General features: G+C 39.6%; 1 protein-coding gene across 17 annotated transcripts in view; it reads right to left on the reverse strand.

The window, feature by feature from the left end:
• The window catches only part of HDAC4 (histone deacetylase 4), a 245,157-nt gene that overhangs the window by 26,192 nt on the left and 199,342 nt on the right, over nt 1–19,623 (reverse strand). For 15 of the 17 annotated variants that reach the window (XM_071662021.1, XM_071662018.1, XM_071662020.1 and 12 more), the window contains 5 exons: nt 14,180–14,303; nt 11,444–11,589; nt 11,154–11,324; nt 4,898–5,011; nt 1,224–1,262 (listed from right to left, as the gene is read on the reverse strand). In XM_071662021.1, the coding sequence (XP_071518122.1) occupies nt 1,224–1,262; nt 4,898–5,011; nt 11,154–11,324; nt 11,444–11,589; nt 14,180–14,303 (594 nt within the window). The remainder of the gene's footprint in view (nt 1–1,223; nt 1,263–4,897; nt 5,012–11,153; nt 11,325–11,443; nt 11,590–14,179; nt 14,304–19,623) is intronic. The other 2 variants (XM_071662017.1, XM_071662031.1) reach the window with 1 other exon arrangement.

Raw genomic sequence — 19,623 nt, forward strand, 5'->3', positions numbered from 1 at the left:
TGAAGAAGTCTGGCTTTATCCATCAGACAAACAATTCCAATAATTTTATACAAAATAAGTAGTAGTAGTATTGTACAGTATTAAACAAGAAATAAATACAGTTCTGTAAAACGTCTAACATATCAACCTTGAGACAATAGCCAATTTATCCAATATTTCAGGAAACCACACACACTATTTGCAAATAAAGAAAGTATGAATCTGGTTACTTGTATGCCAATTTACATCTCACAGTTGTACACAAATAAGGTGGTCTGTGCACAGTCTTTACCACCAAGAAAGGCAGTCAACACTCAACACTCATGTCTTAAACTAAGCTACACATATAAATACTACATACACACTTCCACAATCTCACTCAAACTCTTTCAACAATCTTTTCATCTATCTGCTAAGCTAAACTTATATAAATACTACCTAAACACTTCCAAAATCTCACTCAAACTCTTTCAACTATCGTTTTATCTATCTGTTTAGCTAGACACACCCACAATCTCACTAACTTCTTTCAACAATCTTTTTATCTCTCTATCATTATGAATTTCATTCCCATCTCACTGGGATGGATGAAGTGGATATTCTACCAATTACTTTAATGTAACTAGAGTCATCAACCACAGTCCTGAAATATTTCCATTAACCAAAAAATCTCACTAAAAACCAACACCATCAATACAATATCTTTCATTTTCATTATATTTTTATTCAAATTCTAATAAACCTCTTCCCTTTCAATGCCTTAAGCCAGTTTAATGCTTTTATACCTGACAGCTTTCGCAGCCCAAGTGAGATAGCCACAGGAACAAATGAACAATGGGCTCATTTCCATGCATCCATTCTCTAACTGTTATGTATAATGCAACGAAAGCACAGCCTAACATCCACACCCAAGCTTTACAAACTCTTCCGTGGTTTACCAGGATAACTTCAAAAGAAAATCTATCACCAAAGATAGGCAAAGTAACATATTCCTATCAAATTAAGGAAAATAAATCTTTCTTATAAGTGCAGATAACAAATCTATATGAACCATGAAATTCTATAGATATTTCTAACACCTGTAGCAACAAGTGTAAAAGGACATTCACAGTTTTCTGTTTATGTCTGTACAAAAATACCACATGTTAAATAAGGGTTTAGCTTCGAGAGGTTATTTCTTAACAGGACCAGCCACCATCCACACTGTTGGAGGCATTATATATTCAGGCAACAATGAAACTCACCTCTGGTTCTTCTTCATGCAGTGACTCCTCCTCCACCTCCTACATGCCAAGAGGGTAGCACAGGGGAAGGACAAGACACACCATTAGTCATCAAGAGTACAGCTCACAAATCACTACAGGTCGTACACCATACAAAAGGATCACACTCCATCATTCATTATTTAGATGGAAAATATGACATGCTAGACAATTTCAAGTCACAAGTAACAATTTTCTCGATTCTGTGTCCCGCCATGTTTTATGAAGCAAAAGCTAAGACTGTATTTGATGTTTTCAAAGCATTCAGCGACATAAGCAAAATTACAATAAAACATGTGAAGAAGTTTTTCATGCACTTAAGTTTATGTCTTAACATATGAATTTGTGTCTTTAACTACATACTCAGGTATCAATGATTTGTTTTACAGTTTCTCCAAACATGCCTTTGATACCCTTCAGTGTGATCAGAAGTAAATATATCAATACCTCTGTATCCTAATTCCTGACTCCACCTTCAATTTCTTGTTATGTACATATTCTACTATATGATCCATAGATATTCATCACTTCTATCTCCCTACCATTATATACCTCCCACTTGTTAATCACTCCTCTTTTGACCTTAAAACTAGTTCTGTAGCTGCATACCTTGTTTGAAAACAAGAAATACAAAAATCTTTCTCTAAGTATGCTATTCAGACATACCTAAGAGAGCTATCATTTACCCTCATTCTAAACACCTGCTGCTATGCATGCATTAACATTTCTCGGGCATTTTGCTTCAAATATGAGACTCTTAAAACACTGGAAGGCCGAAAATTCTACAACACATAATTTCCATGCTTATATTAACTATCTATCTTGTCATCATCACTCCATTTCCAATTCACTGGGGTGGATGGAAACATCAACCCCATTCATGGGCAGAGCAAAAGTTTTCATGGTATATGAAATAGAGCTTTGTGGGTAGTACCAACACAGTGTAACTGAAATATGTAAACATCAGTCACTCCTTTCTTAAAAATCCAATTTGCCAGAATGCAATGAAGGCAGGTGTGAGTGTTTTTGTTCACTCTTTGCACAATGCCTTAAATACACCATCACTAACTAGCTTTCTTCTTTCTTTCAGTCCTACAACCAGTAGCATAAATCTGAACCAAAAACAGCCACAACACTGTATACCCAGTTTAACTAGGTCACTGAATCAGTTCCATTCAATGACCATTGGGTCACTTCCCACAAAAAAAGGAGAGATCCTGGGAATAGCCATTCATAATATTCTTTCAATATAACTCTGAAAAATATCCATATCTATACCCCTCCTCCATACAGAAATAAAAATTAAGCACCAGCCCCTGCTAGGTTTGCCTAGTCTGTCAGTGACAGACAACTCTAGGGAATCTCAAACCATTACAAGTTGTTGTAAAGGTAGTTCAAAATGTGAGCCCAAGTCACTGGGCTAGCAATCAGCAACATTAACATTTACACCACTGAAGGGTTTCATACTAGTTACCTGTATAATCTCTCTCAGATTCTCCTATTCCACTTAATATAGAAGTACTCTTCCTTATATACAAAACTACTCTTCCTTATAGCTCCTTTCTCATCATGGAAATTTCAACTTAAAATTAATCATGTCTAATTTCATTTATGGTTTCTTCAATGCAACAGCAAGTCTCCTTTCACTCTAAATAAACCTTAAACATATCCTTTCCTTTTATACAAGCCCAGCTATTATTGAAATACATGTTGAGAACATTTCTTTTTTAGTCAACACTTTTATAAATCTGTTTTCATCTTTAACTTCCTACCATGGCAAACATCTAAGTATCCTCTTACTTTTTGACATTAATGACAAATTCTTATTTTTCAAAAACATGACACAATCAGAAGGAAACTGTTTATCTTTAGGTCGAGTAATCTCAGGGGATGTTGACAGCAACTTTAATGCATGTTTCACAAAACTAAACTTGATCAGAAGCTTTTTGAACAAAGAAAACATAAAGAAGAAAAACTGAAGACAATTCTTTGTCACCAATATAGTTGATCTGAATCAAGACATGACAGCAAGTGCTGAGTGAGACTGCACTTAGTGTTCTCCAAGACTTTGTGAAACAAGCAGCAAAAGTACTCTGTAAAACCTAATTTGTTGAACATTGCTGCCTATGTTCAAGCTACACCTAGAAATTTTTTAAGAATCCACCAAAATATGTAATGACCATTGTAAAATCTAGCTGAATCATCCTACAACAATTACACAGCCAGTAGTGATAATGCACCATATCAACTTCACTAATATGAAAAGGTTCCATCACATGACCTTAATCAACATGTGAAAATGAATTTCTTGAAAGCTTGCTAACACTGACTGTGATACAACTGTCTCATTTGTCCATAATGATGATGACTAGTTGGCCCAAGAGATATTAGTAGACTGCTGGATATTTTCTTACAGTATCAGGGGTTTTTGTATCAAGGTCTATCTTAGCCAAACAGGACTGCATGGCATGTTCTGTTGTATGAATAAGTACAGTACTCTAAATTACAATGTAATGGTATAGACAGCCTATAACTGCAATTCCAGAATCTTTTTGAGAAAGCAGTTGGCAAACCTTCACAAATATATATACTAAATGATTTCTGGAGGGGGAATCTTGCTTTGCCAATTTCACTTGCACACACTAGTATCTTTTAAAACTGGACAAAGCAGACAAGATATAGACTGACATTAGGTTCACACATCCATATCAAATAGGTCTCCTTCATGACTGTGAAAATGCAATCATTACCAGCAATCACTATGATATTAAGCATAATGAATTAGTAAAGCACATCAATAACCTATAAAGAGAAGCTGCTAAATAGCCAGATACTTGTGTAATGAATTATTATTCAAATTAAATTCCATATTCAAAGTGGTAATGGTACAAAAAAGGTAAAAAATATGAATATGTTGTGAACTATTACATGAATTCCAACATACATTGCATGCAATACAGTATGTTAATAGCAATCATTCCACACAGAGCCATACCAATTTAGACATCCACAAAATAAAGAGAAATGATAATAAAAGCTACAAGAAAGAATGTTCTATAAATTCATGAAAATAAACTTATCATTCATTTTCTGTTGCTTTTATATATCATAACTCTAAAACAGCAAAACAAATACAATTACTCAAGACATGTAAAAACATAATGTGAAATCAAATACAGGGTTATAATGTCCCTAAAAGTTTCAGTTCTCCATCACCAGTTCTAGATGACTGTTACTGACCAATTGACCAAACAAAATGACGAGTACTGGTTTATATACACTTTTCAAATAGAAAAAATTCTCATGATTTCATATGACTGATAAAACCTAAGACAAACACCTAAGCTAAGAGACAAGATGCAAAGTGCTGTCAGGATGAGGAAATCTTATGCAATCATCATGAAATTCTATAATGGGGATAACTATATAAAGTTATGAAGATGCACTGCTATGAAAGTATATTTATATAAAAGTTTTAAAACTAACACATTTAGAAAAGTTGAACTTTGTTTCTCCTTTTAAAGTTGCAATGAGCTTTGTATCTCATCCAGCTTAAAACAAAGCAAGTATAAATCTATTCTAATTTCATGTTAGTTTTAAAGCTGAATGATAATCCAGGAATCCCCTATAAAGTCAATATCTTTGATGTTCCTTACCTCAGGAGTTTTATCAGTTGCAATAGCCTGAGCCACTGCTGCTTCTGTTTCTTCAGCCACATTTTCTACATGGTTCTTACTTCCTGACCGCGTTAATACCGTTTGTCGAATATGCTGAAGAAAAAAGAAATAATACTTAAGTTTCTCTTACAATTGCAATACACTATCAACAGTAAAGCTTTCTCCATCTTTTATCTTCTTGGTCATTTATCTTATCAAATTCCTCCTATGAATTCTTAATGTATCTTAGTTTGACACTTTCGCTAACCTGTATATACAGATTCATATATCTTTTCCAAGCACTTGAAGGTGTGGGTAAGGCTGCAAACCAAAAAGCAAAGATATCACATGCACCACTCTCTTGTTAATGTGTATCTCCCAAAATACTTGGCCATGAACATTTGGCACTAATTAACTTACTCGGTGGAGAATATTCTATCAAGCAGGCTTTAGTTTCAACACTTTATTCACAACAACCAGATTATGGATGAGTGCAAATTAGGCCATTATTTGTTTATTCCTGACATACCTTCACTATCATGTCAGAGGCAATATTTTTTTGGGAAAAAAAAGGTAAAATTGCAATGACTAGCTCAAAAAGATTTGTATTCAACAAATGTTTTAAAACCTAAAAAAACAAACTTTCTAATGAAAACTACAGTGCTAGATGTCTATGAGTGACTAATCTTATTGAAAATAACAAATTTCTTTATTCCTACAATATAAATGTACTACAGTATATGCATTTGTTGATGAAACTGCATTACATATAAACACAAGTATGTGCTACCTTGCTGATGCAGGGAGTGGTGATGCTGTTTCCTGTGGGGAGGGTTGGCACCGGGAATGGACGAAGGCAAGCAAGTCTGAATATGTACACATGTATATATGTATATGTCTGTGCATGTGTATATACTGATATGTATATGTATGTGTATATACTGATATGTATGTATATGTATGTGTATGTGCATTTAGGTATATATTTTTTTTTTTTTTTTTTATACTTTGTCGCTGTCTCCCGTGTTTGCGAGGTAGCGCAAGGAAACAGACGAAAGAAATGGCCCAACCCCCCCCCATACACATGTATATACATACGTCCACACACGCAAATATACATACCTACACAGCTTTCCATGGTTTACCCCAGACGCTTCACATGCCTTGATTCAATCCACTGACAGCACGTCAACCCCGGTATACCACATCGCTCCAATTCACTCTATTCCTTGCCCTCCTTTCACCCTCCTGCATGTTCAGGCCCCGATCACACAAAATCTTTTTCACTCCATCTTTCCACCTCCAATTTGGTCTCCCTCTTCTCCTTGCTCCCTCCACCTCCGACACATATATTCTCTTGGTCAATCTTTCCTCACTCATCCTCTCCATGTGCCCAAACCACTTCAAAACACCCTCTTCTGCTCTCTCAACCACGCTCTTTTTATTTCCACACATCTCTCTTACCCTTACATTACTCACTCGATCAAACCACCTCACACCACACATTGTCCTCAAACATCTCATTTCCAGCACATCCATCCTCCTGCGCACAACTCTATCCATAGCCCACGCCTCGCAACCATACAACATTGTTGGAACCACTATTCCTTCAAACATACCCATTTTTGCTTTCCGAGATAATGTTCTCGACTTCCACACATTCTTCAAGGCTCCCAGAATTTTCGCCCCCTCCCCCACCCTATGATCCACTTCCGCTTCCATGGTTCCATCCGCTGCCAGATCCACTCCCAGATATCTAAAACACTTCACTTCCTCCAGTTTTTCTCCATTCAAACTCACCTCCCAATTGACTTGACCCTCAACCCTACTGTACCTAATAACCTTGCTCTTATTCACACTTACTCTTAACTTTCTTCTTCCACACACTTTACCAAACTCAGTCACCAGCTTCTGCAGTTTCTCACATGAATCAGCCACCAGCACTGTATCATCAGCGAACAACAACTGACTCACTTCCCAAGCTCTCTCATCCCCAACAGACTTCATACTTGCCCCTCTTTCCAAGACTCTTGCATTTACCTCCCTAACAACCCCATCCATAAACAAATTAAACAACCATGGAGACATCACACACCCCTGCCGCAAACCTACATTCACTGAGAACCAATCACTTTCCTCTCTTCCTACACGTACACATGCCTTACATCCTCGATAAAAACTTTTCACTGCTTCTAACAACTTTCCTCCCACACCACATATTCTCAATACCTTCCACAGAGCATCTCTATCAACTCTATCATATGCCTTCTCCAGATCCATAAATGCTACATACAAATCCATTTGCTTTTCTAAGTATTTCTCACATACATTCTTCAAAGCAAACACCTGATCCACACATCCTCTACCACTTCTGAAACCACACTGCTCTTCCCCAATCTGATGCTCTGTACATGCCTTCACCCTCTCAATCAATACCCTCCCATATAATTTACCAGGAATACTCAACAAACTTATACCTCTGTAATTTGAGCATTCACTCTTATCCCCTTTGCCTTTGTACAATGGCACTATGCACGCATTCCGCCAATCCTCAGGCACCTCACCATGAGTCATACATACATACATATATATATATATATATATATATATATATATATATATATATATATATATATATATATATATATATTTTCTTTTCTTTTCTTTTAAACTATTCGCCATTTCCCGCGTTAGCGAGGTAGCATTAAGAACAGAGGACTGGGCCTTTGACTGGCCCAATCCTCTGTTCCTTCTTCTGGAAAATTAAAAAAAAACGAGAGGGGAGGATTTCCAGCCCCCCGCTCCCTCCCCTTTTAGTCGCCTTCTACGACACGCAGGGAATACGTGGGAAGTATTCTTAATCCCCTATCCCTTATATATATATATATATATATATATATATATATATATATATATATATATATATATATATATATTTTTTTTTTATACCTCGTCACTGTCTCCCGCGTCTGCGAGGTAGCGCAAGGAAACAGACGAAAGAAATGGCCCAACCCCCCCCCCATACACATGTACATACACACGTCCACACACGCAAATATACATACCTACACAGCTTTCCATGGTTTACCCCGGACGCTTCACATGCCTTGATTCAATCCACTGACAGCACGTCAACCCCTGTATACCACATCGCTCCAATTCACTCTATTCCTTGCCCTCCTTTCACCCTCCTGCATGTTCAGGCCCCGATCACACAAAATCCTTTTCACTCCATCTTTCCACCTCCAATTTGGTCTCCCTCTTCTCCTCGTTCCCTCCACCTCCGACACATATATCCTCTTGGTCAATCTTTCCTCACTCATTCTCTCCATGTGCCCAAACCATTTCAAAACACCCTCTTCTGCTCTCTCAACCACGCTCTTTTTATTTCCACACATCTCTCTTACCCTTACGTTACTTACTCGATCAAACCACCTCACACCACACATTGTCCTCAAACATCTCATTTCCACCACATCCATCCTCCTGCGAACAACTCTATCCATAGCCCACGCCTCGCAACCATACAACATTGTTGGAACCACTATTCCTTCAAACATACCCATTTTTGCTTTCCGGGATAATGTTCTCGACTTCCACACATTTTTCAAGGCTCCCAAAATTTTCGCCCCCTCCCCCACCCTATGATCCACTTCCGCTTCCATGGTTCCATCCGCTGACAGATCCACTCCCAGATATCTAAAACACTTCACTTCCTCCAGTTTTTCTCCATTCAAACTCACCTCCCAATTGACTTGACCCTCAACCCTACTGTACCTAATAACCTTGCTCTTATTCACATTTACTCTTAACTTTCTTCTTCCACACACTTTACCAAACTCCGTCACCAGCTTCTGCAGTTTCTCACATGAATCCGCCACCAGCGCTGTATCATCAGCGAACAACAACTGACTCACTTCCCAAGCTCTCTCATCCCCAACAGACTTCATACTTGCCCCTCTTTCCAAGACTCTTGCATTTACCTCCCTAACAACCCCATCCATAAACAAACATATATATATATATATATATATATGCTTTTCTTCTTTCAAACTATTCGCCATTTCCCGCATTAGCGAGGTAGCGTTAAGAACAGAGGACTGGGCCTTTGAGGGAATACCCTCACCTGGCCCAATTCTCTGTTCCTTCTTTTGGAAATATATATATATATATATATATATATATATATATATATATATATATTTTTTTGCTTTGTCGCTGTCTCCCGCGTTTGCGAGGTAGCACAAGGAAACAGACGAAAGAAATGGCCCAACCCACCCCCATACACATGTATATACATACGACCACACACGCAAATATACATACCTACACAGCTTTCCATGGTTTACTCCAGACGCTTCACATGCCTTGATTCAATCCACTGACAGCACGTCAACCCCGGTATACCACATCGCTCCAATTCACTCTATTCCTTGCCCTCCTTTCACCCTCCTGCATGTTCAGGCCCCGATCACACAAAATCTTTTTCACTCCATCTTTCCACCTCCAATTTGGTCTCCCTCTTCTCTTCGTTCCCTCCACCTCCGACACATATATCCTCTTGGTCAATCTTTCCTCACTCATTCTCTCCATGTGACCAAACCATTTCAAAACACCCTCTTCTGCTCTCTCAACCATGCTCTTTTTATTTCCACACATCTCTCTTACCCTTACGTTACTTACTCGATCAAACCACCTCTCACCACACATTGTCCTCAAACATCTCATTTCCAGCACATCCACGCCTCGCAACCATACAACATTGTTGGAACCACTATTCCTTCAAACATACCCATTTTTGCTTTTCGAGATAATGTTCTCAACTTCCACACATTCTTCAAGGCTCCCAGAATTTTCTCCCCCTCCCCCACCCTATGATGCACTTCCGCTTCCATCCGCTGCCAGATCCACTCCCAGATATCTAAAACACTTCACTTCCTCCAGTTTTTCTCCATTCATATATCATATATCATTATTTATTTTTTATTATACTTTGTTGCTGTATCCTGTGCTAGCGAGGTAGCTTATATATATGTGTGTGTGTGTATATGAGTGGATGGTTCATTCTTTGTCTGTTTCCTGGCACTAACTTGCTGACACAGGAAATGGTGATCAAGTATAAAAAAAAAAATACATATAATTCATATTATCATCTTTATCATACTTAATCACGGTTTCCCATGTCAGCGAGGTAGTGCCAGGAAACAAACGAAGAATGGTCATTTACTTATATACACATTTTTTTCATACATATTCACCATTTCCCACGTTAGTGAGGTTGCGTTGAGAACAGAGGACTGAGCCTAGGAGGGAATATCCTCATTTGGCCCCCTTCTCTGTTCCTTTTGTAAATTAAAAAACAGGAGGGGAGGATTTCTAACCCCCCACTCCCTCCCCTTTATGTCACCTTCTATGACAAGCAGGGAATACCTGGGAAGTATTCTTTCTCCCCTATCCCACACACTAACATATACATATCAACATATACATACACAAACACAGACATATACATATATACACATGTACATATTCATACTTGCTTGCCTTTATCCATTCCTCTCGCTACCCCACCCCACAGGAAGCAGCATCACTACCCCCACTTCAGTGAGATAGCACCTGGAAAACAGAACAGACAAAAAAGGTCACATTCATTCACACTCAGTCTCTAGCTGTCATGTGTAATGCACCAAAACCACAACTCCCTATCCACATTCAGACCCCACAAACCTTTCCATGGTATACCCCAGGTGTTTCACATGCCTAGGTTCAGTCCATTGATAGCATGTGAAGCGTCTGGGGTATACCATGGAAAGTTTTGTGGGGCCTGGATGTGGAAAGAGAGCTGTGGCTTCGGTGCATTACACATGACATCTAGAGACTGAGTGTGAACGAATGTGGCCTTTGTGGTCTTTTCCTAGTGCTAACTCACGTGCACGGGGGGTTTGGATGGTATTGCAGTGGAATTTATTAATAAAGGTGGTGACTATGGTGTTGACTGGTTGGTGAGGATACTCAATGTATATTTGGCTCATGGTGAAGTGCCTGAGGATACGTGTGTGTGTGGGTGTGTGTTACAATACAGAAAAACATGATTCAGTTTTCATGTTATTCAACTACAGATATTCAATCATTTATACTTGATATCTGATGTACAAGTACCTTCTAAATTGGTTGCACTGTAACTTCTTCCCATCTCAAACTTATTAGTAAATGATATAACTGAGAAAGATGTTATATAATAAACATTTCAACGAACTTGTTTGAGAAGATGGTTGTCCATAGCATGCTTAGGGTCATACTGGTGGGCGGAAGGATGTCCATGAGGAAGGAACGTTGGTGGCTGACCCTGCAGCACTGGGTGACCTAGGGGTAATGGGGATGAGTGTGTTCTGCTCAATGGTCTCTGAAGGGGGCGACCAGGCCGAACCTGTGAGGGTATAATAATTAACTTGAGTGAACAACAAAAACTCTTTAATTTTTTCATATTAAAGACCATTTTGGAAGAAAATTACAAAGACTAAATACTCCACACAAGTATTAACTGACCGGTGCGTCACTTATGTTTGGTGCAGCATTCGGATGATAAATGCCACCCCGGACAATGCCTCCACCTGAGCTAGTCTCCATGGCAGTAACTTGCGGCTGACGAGTCATATTACTCACACCCGGGCTGTACCTCTCTCCATCAATCACTGAAATACCCATTTGATCAGTTAAAAAACATGCTAAACATAAACTTCATAAACTTACCAAACCAAACAGATTCAGAGATACATCAAACTATTCATGTATTTCACGTTAAACATAAAGATTTTGTCTTTTCCTTTCATATTTCATCCTAATTACATTTCACAGTAGTCCATAAGGGTATATTTATAACTCTAAAATGTATGAATGGGAAGATCAACTCCACTACTCTGGAGGCATTAACAGTTTTCTGATAATTAATAATTTTGTGGAAACTGTAAAAATACTATACTTTAAAGGTACTGTTGTTCACTGGGCATAAACTGGTGACATCATATGTATAACCTTGTGGTACATGTTAATAATCTGGTGTGACAACCATAATGAAAAATATCTAATAAATTATACAATCCATTATACCTAGAATCCTGTACAAAGCATAAATAATATAAAAAAAATAATTGTTATACATTTTGGAGGCTAGGACACCAATTCCACACTTATGACAAGGAATAAAGTCATCTATTCACCATGGTAACTGATCCATCATGAGGAATATCACTGTCATAAGGAAACACATGTACTTTACAGCGTAGGAGAATTTCAATGCTAAAAGAGAGTACGCACGAACACACATTGTATGCTTACACTTATTATTTTTCATAAGAAAAGTGGAATTTATTAAAAAAGGGGGTGACTGTATTGTTGACTGGTTGGTAAGGTTATTTAATGTATGTATGACTCATGGCGAGGTGCCTGAGGATTGGCGGAATGCGTGCATAGTGCCACTGTACAAAGGCAAAGGGGATAAGAGTGAGTGCTCAAATTACAGAGGTATAAGTTTGTTGAGTATTCCTGGTAAATTATATGGGAGGATATTGATTGAGAGGGTGAAGGCATGTACAGAGCATCAGATTGGGGAAGAGCAGTGTGGTTTCAGAAGTGGTAGAGGATGTGTGGATCAGGTGTTTGCTTTGAAGAATGTATGTGAGAAATACTTAGAAAAGCAAATGGATTTGTATGTAGCATTTATGGATCTGGAGAAGGCATATGATAGAGTTGATAGAGATGCTCTGTGGAAGGTATTAAGAATATATGGTGTGGGAGGGAGGCAAGTTGTTAGAAGCAGTGAAAAGTTTTTATCGAGGATGTAAGGCATGTGTACGTGTAGGAAGAGAGGAAAGTGATTGGTTCTCAGTGAATGTAGGTTTGCGGCAGGGGTGTGTGATGTCTCCATGGTTGTTTAATTTGTTTATGGATGGGGTTGTTAGGGAGGTGAATGCAAGAGTTTTGGAAAGAGGGGCAAGTATGAAGTCTGTTGGGGATGAGAGAGCTTGGGAAGTGAGTCAGTTGTTGTTCGCTGATGATACAGCGCTGGTGGCTGATTCATGTGAGAAACTGCAGAAGCTGGTGACTGAGTTTGGTAAAGTGTGTGAAAGAAGAAAGTTAAGAGTAAATGTGAATAAGAGCAAGGTTATTAGGTACAGTAGGGTTGAGGGTCAAGTCAATTGGGAGGTGAGTTTGAATGGAGAAAAACTGGAGGAAGTGAAGTGTTTTAGATATCTGGGAGTGGATCTGGCAGCGGATGGAACCATGGAAGCGGAAGTGGATCATAGGGTGGGGGAGGGGGCGAAAATTCTGGGAGCCTTGAAGAATGTGTGGAAGTCGAGAACATTATCTCGGAAAGCAAAAATGGGTATGTTTGAAGGAATAGTGGTTCCAACAATGTTGTATGGTTGCGAGGCGTGGGCTATGGATAGAGTTGTGCGCAGGAGGATGGATGTGCTGGAAATGAGATGTTTGAGGACAATGTGTGGTGTGAGGTGGTTTGATTGAGTAAGTAACATAAGGGTAAGAGAGATGTGTGGAAATAAAAAGAGCGTGGTTGAGAGAGCAGAAGAGGGTGTTTTGAAATGGTTCGGGCACATGGAGAGAATGAGTGAGGAAAGATTGACCAAGAGAATATATGTGTCGGAGGTGGAGGGAACGAGGAGAAGAGGGAGACCAAATTGGAGGTGGAAAGATGGAGTGAAAAAGATTTTGTGTGATCGGGGCCTGAGCATGCAGGAGGGTGAAAGGAGGGCAAGGAATAGAGTGAATTGGAGCGATGTGGTATACCGGGGTTGACGTGCTGTCAGTGGATTGAATCAAGGCATGTGAAGCGTCTGGGGTAAACCATGGAAAGCTGTGTAGGTATGTATATTTGCGTGTGTGGACGTATGTATATACATGTGTATGGGGGTGGGTTGGGCCATTTCTTTCGTCTGTTTCCTTGCGCTACCTCGCAAACGCGGGAGACAGCGACAAAGCATAAAAAAAAACAAAAAATATTGTCAATAATAGGGGTCAGTCATGATATCTTAAAGGTAAACTTAGCATACATTGGGATGGCAAGGAATTCTGATATCCCTCTTTAATGCTACAAAATACATGATGCTTCACCACTGGGTTCAATATATCATATTCCTGTGTAAAATCACTACTGACAATACAAGAAAACCTGAGAAATGTTGGGGGCACACATAAAATTCACAGGCAATATCTTCAATAACAGAAAAAAAAGGTATATGAATAATTTCCTGGGAGGAGCCATACCTGACAGTGTAGGGTAGTAGGGCAAAGTGGAAGAGAGGACATGGCTGGTGAGCGGCATGGCAACATGAGCAGGTAAAGCAGCACGCATGTCTGCCTCAGATACTATAGGGAGCTTCATCCCCTCCTGCAAACAGAGCAAACATTACTGTATATGTTGAGGAGTCAGTGCAAATATCATAACACGAATAAAGAGCAAACATTACTGTATATGTTGAGGAAGTCAGTGCAAACATCATAACACGAACAAACCAGCAATATCTTAGCTGTCTTAAATCATGCCTTAGATTTCTGTCATGTTGAACAGGAAATACTGTAAACTGCCTTTCTTGACTTAATGAGACAGCTCAAAATATCTATCAGCCCAAATATGTATCTCAGTTCAACTTGTGTTTGTCATCATATATATATATATATATATATATATATATATATATATATATATATATATACATATGACAGAGACTGAGTGTGAGCGGATGTGGCTTTTTTTCCCGTGTTTCCTGGCGCTACCTCGCTGACGAAGGGGTTGGCGATGCTGTTTCCCCTCAAGCATCAGCCACACAAGAATATGTCGTTCCAGGAGCCAAAATCACGTATGGAAGTTGAAGAAAAACATACCAGTGGCACATCCCGACACCCAGCAGCAGGGTATTAAATTGGCAATACATGAACTCAGTCATTCTATCTTTTTCTTCTGATCATGCAGGAGGTCATGATGGGAGGGATACACAGGTCTGGGGAAATGTGGGGTCAACCATTACTTTACTGGGACGTTCATACACAGGTCTGGGGAAATGTGGGGTTAACCATTACTTTACTGGGACGTTCAAACACAGGCCTGGGGAAATGTGGGGTCAACCATTACTTTACTCGGACGTTCAAACACAGGCCTGGGGAAATGTGGGGTCAACCATTACTTTACTGGGACGTTGAAACACATGCAAAAGCACTTGATGCATCCTTCAAGCAAATTCAGCCGTACTTGGTGTACCCTGTAGGCAAATTCAGGTGCGCTGTGGTGCATCCAGCAAGCAAATACAAGAGTACATGATATGACTGCTAACCCAACCACAGTGGTACACTAGGTCCCTGAGCAGAATATGTAATGTTATGTGACTGGCTACACGTGCTTCAGTGATGGGACCAACACATTCCTGCAACACACACACACACACACACACACACACAAAGCCCTTAACTACTGTGAGTGTGTGTGTGTGTAATTACATGTGTAATTACCGGTAATGTTGGCAATTACAACTTTGCGTGTTTGTGTTTTGGACAATCATATTTTTACCAAATGGCGTCCTAGCTTCGTCTCTTCGATGTATATCAACTGACTGTTATATTTCTCTCTTGTGTCTCCCCTGATGATGTGATTATTACACGAAAGTGCACTTGGGAACTTTTCGTGTTTCATTTTCCCCGTGGACTCATAGGAATATCCTGATCACGTGCAAAATTGTGATCCTTTCCAATATATATATATATATATATATATATATATATATATATATATATATATATATATATATATATATTCCCTGGGGATAGGGGAGAAAGAACACTTCCCACGTATTCCCTGCGTGTCGTAGAAGGCGACTAAAAGGGAAGGGAGCGGGGGGGCTGGAAATCCTCCCCTCTCGTTTTTTTTTTTTTTTTTAATTTTCCAAAAGAAGGAACAGAGAAGAGGGCCAGGTGAGGATATTCCCTCAAAGGCCCAGTCCTCTGTTCTTAACGCTACCTCGCTATCGCGGGAAATAGCGAATAGTATGAAAAAAGAAAAAAAAAAAAAAAAAAAAAAAAATATATATATATATATATATATATATATATATATATATATATATATATATATGTTATCCCTGGGGATAGGGGATTAAGAATATTTCCCACGTATTCCCTGCGTGTCGTAGAAGGCGACTAAAAGGGGAGGGAGCGGGGGGCTGGAAATCCTCCCCTCTCGGTTTTTTTTTTTTTTTTAATTTTCCAAAAGAAGGAACAGAGGGGGCCAGTTGAGGATATTCCAAAAAAGGCCCAGTCCTCTGTTCTTAGCGCTACCTCGCTAACGCGGGAAATGGCGAATGGTTTAAAAGAAAGAAAAAATATATATATATATATATATATATATATATATATATATATATATATATATATATATATATATATTGCACAGACGTTTGAATATCAAGAAATACTAAAGTTAGCGAATGTTTTGCATTCGAGTATAAGCGAAGCTACACAGAAAATAGCTTAACATTTCTGGTCAAACTGGACTTAAAATATTTGAAATTCTTATTCAAACTCAAAAATAATCGAGTGTTTGTGTCCACTGAGATGCGTTCAGCCGAGTGAACGAAAGCCAGAGCAAAAATCGCGTGCGTTCGTATTCCCACCGACCTTGACATGGCGCGCGAACCGTCTCAGATCGGCTTTTTCGCCCCAGGTCGGCAACTGGTCGTGTTTTTTTTTTTTTTTATGCGTCTCCTCGTAAGCCCAGCAAGACACAAATGGGTAGACAAACTTAAAAATTGACTCGATATTTTTTTCTGGACATAAACTATGACGACGGCAGGGTCGAAAAGTGGATGAGAGAGTATTGGCATCTGGCCACACACCACCATTCACTCCTACACTTGAATGTCTCCGACCGACTCGCTGGGACGCCGCCATATTGGCTCTCCTTGACTGCCATCTTGGCACTAAGACACATACTTCTGTCTCACTTATGCATTTCTATTCATGTCTTGTCTAAGTTTATTCTCGTAAAGTTTCAAAGACCCGCTGATGAGGGTGGATTACCTTCCCTCTTTCAAAATTCCTCTGTCCCCCTGACGGTGTAACTCATTTCCACAAACTAAACCTCAAATGATCTATTATTTCACGGACCAGTCCACTACACACACGCACCACGTTTTCTAAAAGAACCAAATGACATTGTAACGAGCACCTAAGGTATTCTGGTAATACTTGCCCCATAGTTTGACTCAAACACACAAAGAAAACGTTCAACGGTGCACCGCTTACGCTAAGACTCCTCTAGAAATATTGTGTACAAACCCATGTCTTCCTAATCATTACATTAGGCAAAATGTAGCCATGGTAGCACAAGATTTCGCCGCACATAATCCTCCTTCCTGGAAAGGCCAACTTCATTCCTAATAGCGACCAACCCCATATACCGAGGTGGTGGTGAGGCACATTACGTTTTCTTTTCTGGTTTTGGTCCATTTCCACTTCCCTGCGAGACACGATCGCCAAGGATATCCACACCATCTTCATTACCTAATAATGCTTATACCTTCACCCTATCCCGTTTTCTATACATTAAAAAAAATCGTATTCTTCAGCATAAACTTTCGTAAATAACTTTCCTACTGCTGCCCCCCCCCCCTTGCCCCCTACCCCATACTGGGCGTGTGACACGCCAGCAGAACACACCCCGCCTCACTATATTTGTTAACACTATTTATTGCACACATAATGTCCTTGCCAAGACGGTAGTCAACCTCATATGGGGATAATATTTCAACAAATCTATTAATGAAAGGTTTTGGTGTGTGTGTGTGTGTGTGTGTGTGTGTGTGTGTGTGTGATTTGTTAATGCTTATTTTCACCTTTTTTCCCCCTCACTTCATGGTCAGTTCATTTACCAATCTTGACCAGAAATTCAACTTTTTTTTTCTCATCTTTCCAAACTCCATTTCCGTAATTTTTGTTTGGGGGGGGGGGGCGTCGAGCGATGAAAACCGTGTTTTGTGATCCCGTTCAAAATCGCCCGAGACTTGACCACAATCGTTATGTTACTTGTGAGGATAACAGCTCACACGCCATCATCACCTCTACGTACCCCATTTTCTTTTCTTTTTTTTCTTTTTTCCCCTCCGCCACCGTTGGATTCACACTGTTGTACCCCCCAACACACACAACCCTGGGGGGTAGACCAGACTGCTGAGGCATATTCTAATTCGGGTCCAACACTTGTTTTATACGAATTTCTTTCTTTCTAATAACTCCGCCATGTGTATGAGGTCACTTTTGATCATGACAAATACTTCACACACACCACAATTACTATATATATATATATATATATATATATATATATATATATATATATATATATATATTCATACTATTCGCCATTTCCCGCGATAGCGAGGTAGCGTTAAGAACAGAGGACTGGGCCTTTGTGGGAATATCCTTACCTGGCCCTCTTCTCTATTCCTTCTTTTGGAAAATTAAAAAAAAAAAGAGAGAGAGGGGAGGATTTCCAGCCCCCCGCTCCCTTCCCTTTTAGTCGCCTTCTACGACACGCAGGGAATACGTGGGAAGTATTCTTTCTCCCCTATCCCCATATATATATATATATATATATATATATATATATATATATATATATATATATATATACAGTCTTCGACAATCGCATATTTACCAAATGGCGTCCTAGCTTCGTCTCTTCGTTGTATATCAAACTGACTGTTATATTTTTCTTGTGTCTCCCCTGATGATGTGATTATGACACGAAAGTGCACTTGGCAACTTATCGTGTTTCATTTCCCCCGTGGACTCATAGGAATATATATATATATATATATATATATATATATATATATATATATATATATATATATATTATCCCTGGGGATAGGGGAGAAAGAATACTTGCCACGTATTCCCTGCGTGTCGTAAAAGGCGACGAAAAGGGGAGGGAGCTGAGGGGGGCTGGAAATCCTCCCCTCTCGTTTTTAAATTTCCAAAAGAAGGAACAGAGAAGGTGGCCAAGTGAGGATATTCCTCCTTCATGGGCTCAGTCCTCTGTTCTTAACGCTACCTCGCTAACGCGGGAAATGGCAAATAGTATTAATATATACATCCTCGTTAAAATATCGTGCCTACCGTGTGTATTTTGAGTCTTTAAATAAAAGGGAAAATGTGGTTAAAATATGTCTTTGATATACGTAGCAACAACGCACAAACGCATACAGTAAGCGAGATCCAAAGCCCATCCTGGGAAAGACAGAGGGGCACACATACAGCTGGTCGAGGGAGAGACAGAGGGGCACACATACAGCTGGTCGAGGGAGAGACAGAGGGGCACACATACAGCTGGGCACTTGCGCCGGCCAGCTGCGCACGGCGAGGCTTCTCTGTCGCCCCGTCGTCCGGTTCGGCGCGCTATAGTCGACGACGCTGAATCACGCGCGGCCTTTCCGGTACCAAGACACCGCATCAGTTTACACGGACACAATTTACTCCGCGAGTGAGGGGGGGAGAAAATATATAAAACAATGGTGAGGCGTATTTCAGGAGGCTTTAGATGCCTGAGAGAAAAAAGGCCTTCTGTAAATCTCCCGGCCGGGGGAAAGAGAGGCAGATAAGCGGCGGCATAATTTACACAGATGACACACCCCGGCTCCTCTGACGTCACGCATGTCTGG

This window comes from Panulirus ornatus, chromosome 5 (assembly GCF_036320965.1).
Source record: "Panulirus ornatus isolate Po-2019 chromosome 5, ASM3632096v1, whole genome shotgun sequence".
In the NCBI taxonomy this organism is placed as follows: domain Eukaryota; kingdom Metazoa; phylum Arthropoda; class Malacostraca; order Decapoda; family Palinuridae; genus Panulirus; species Panulirus ornatus.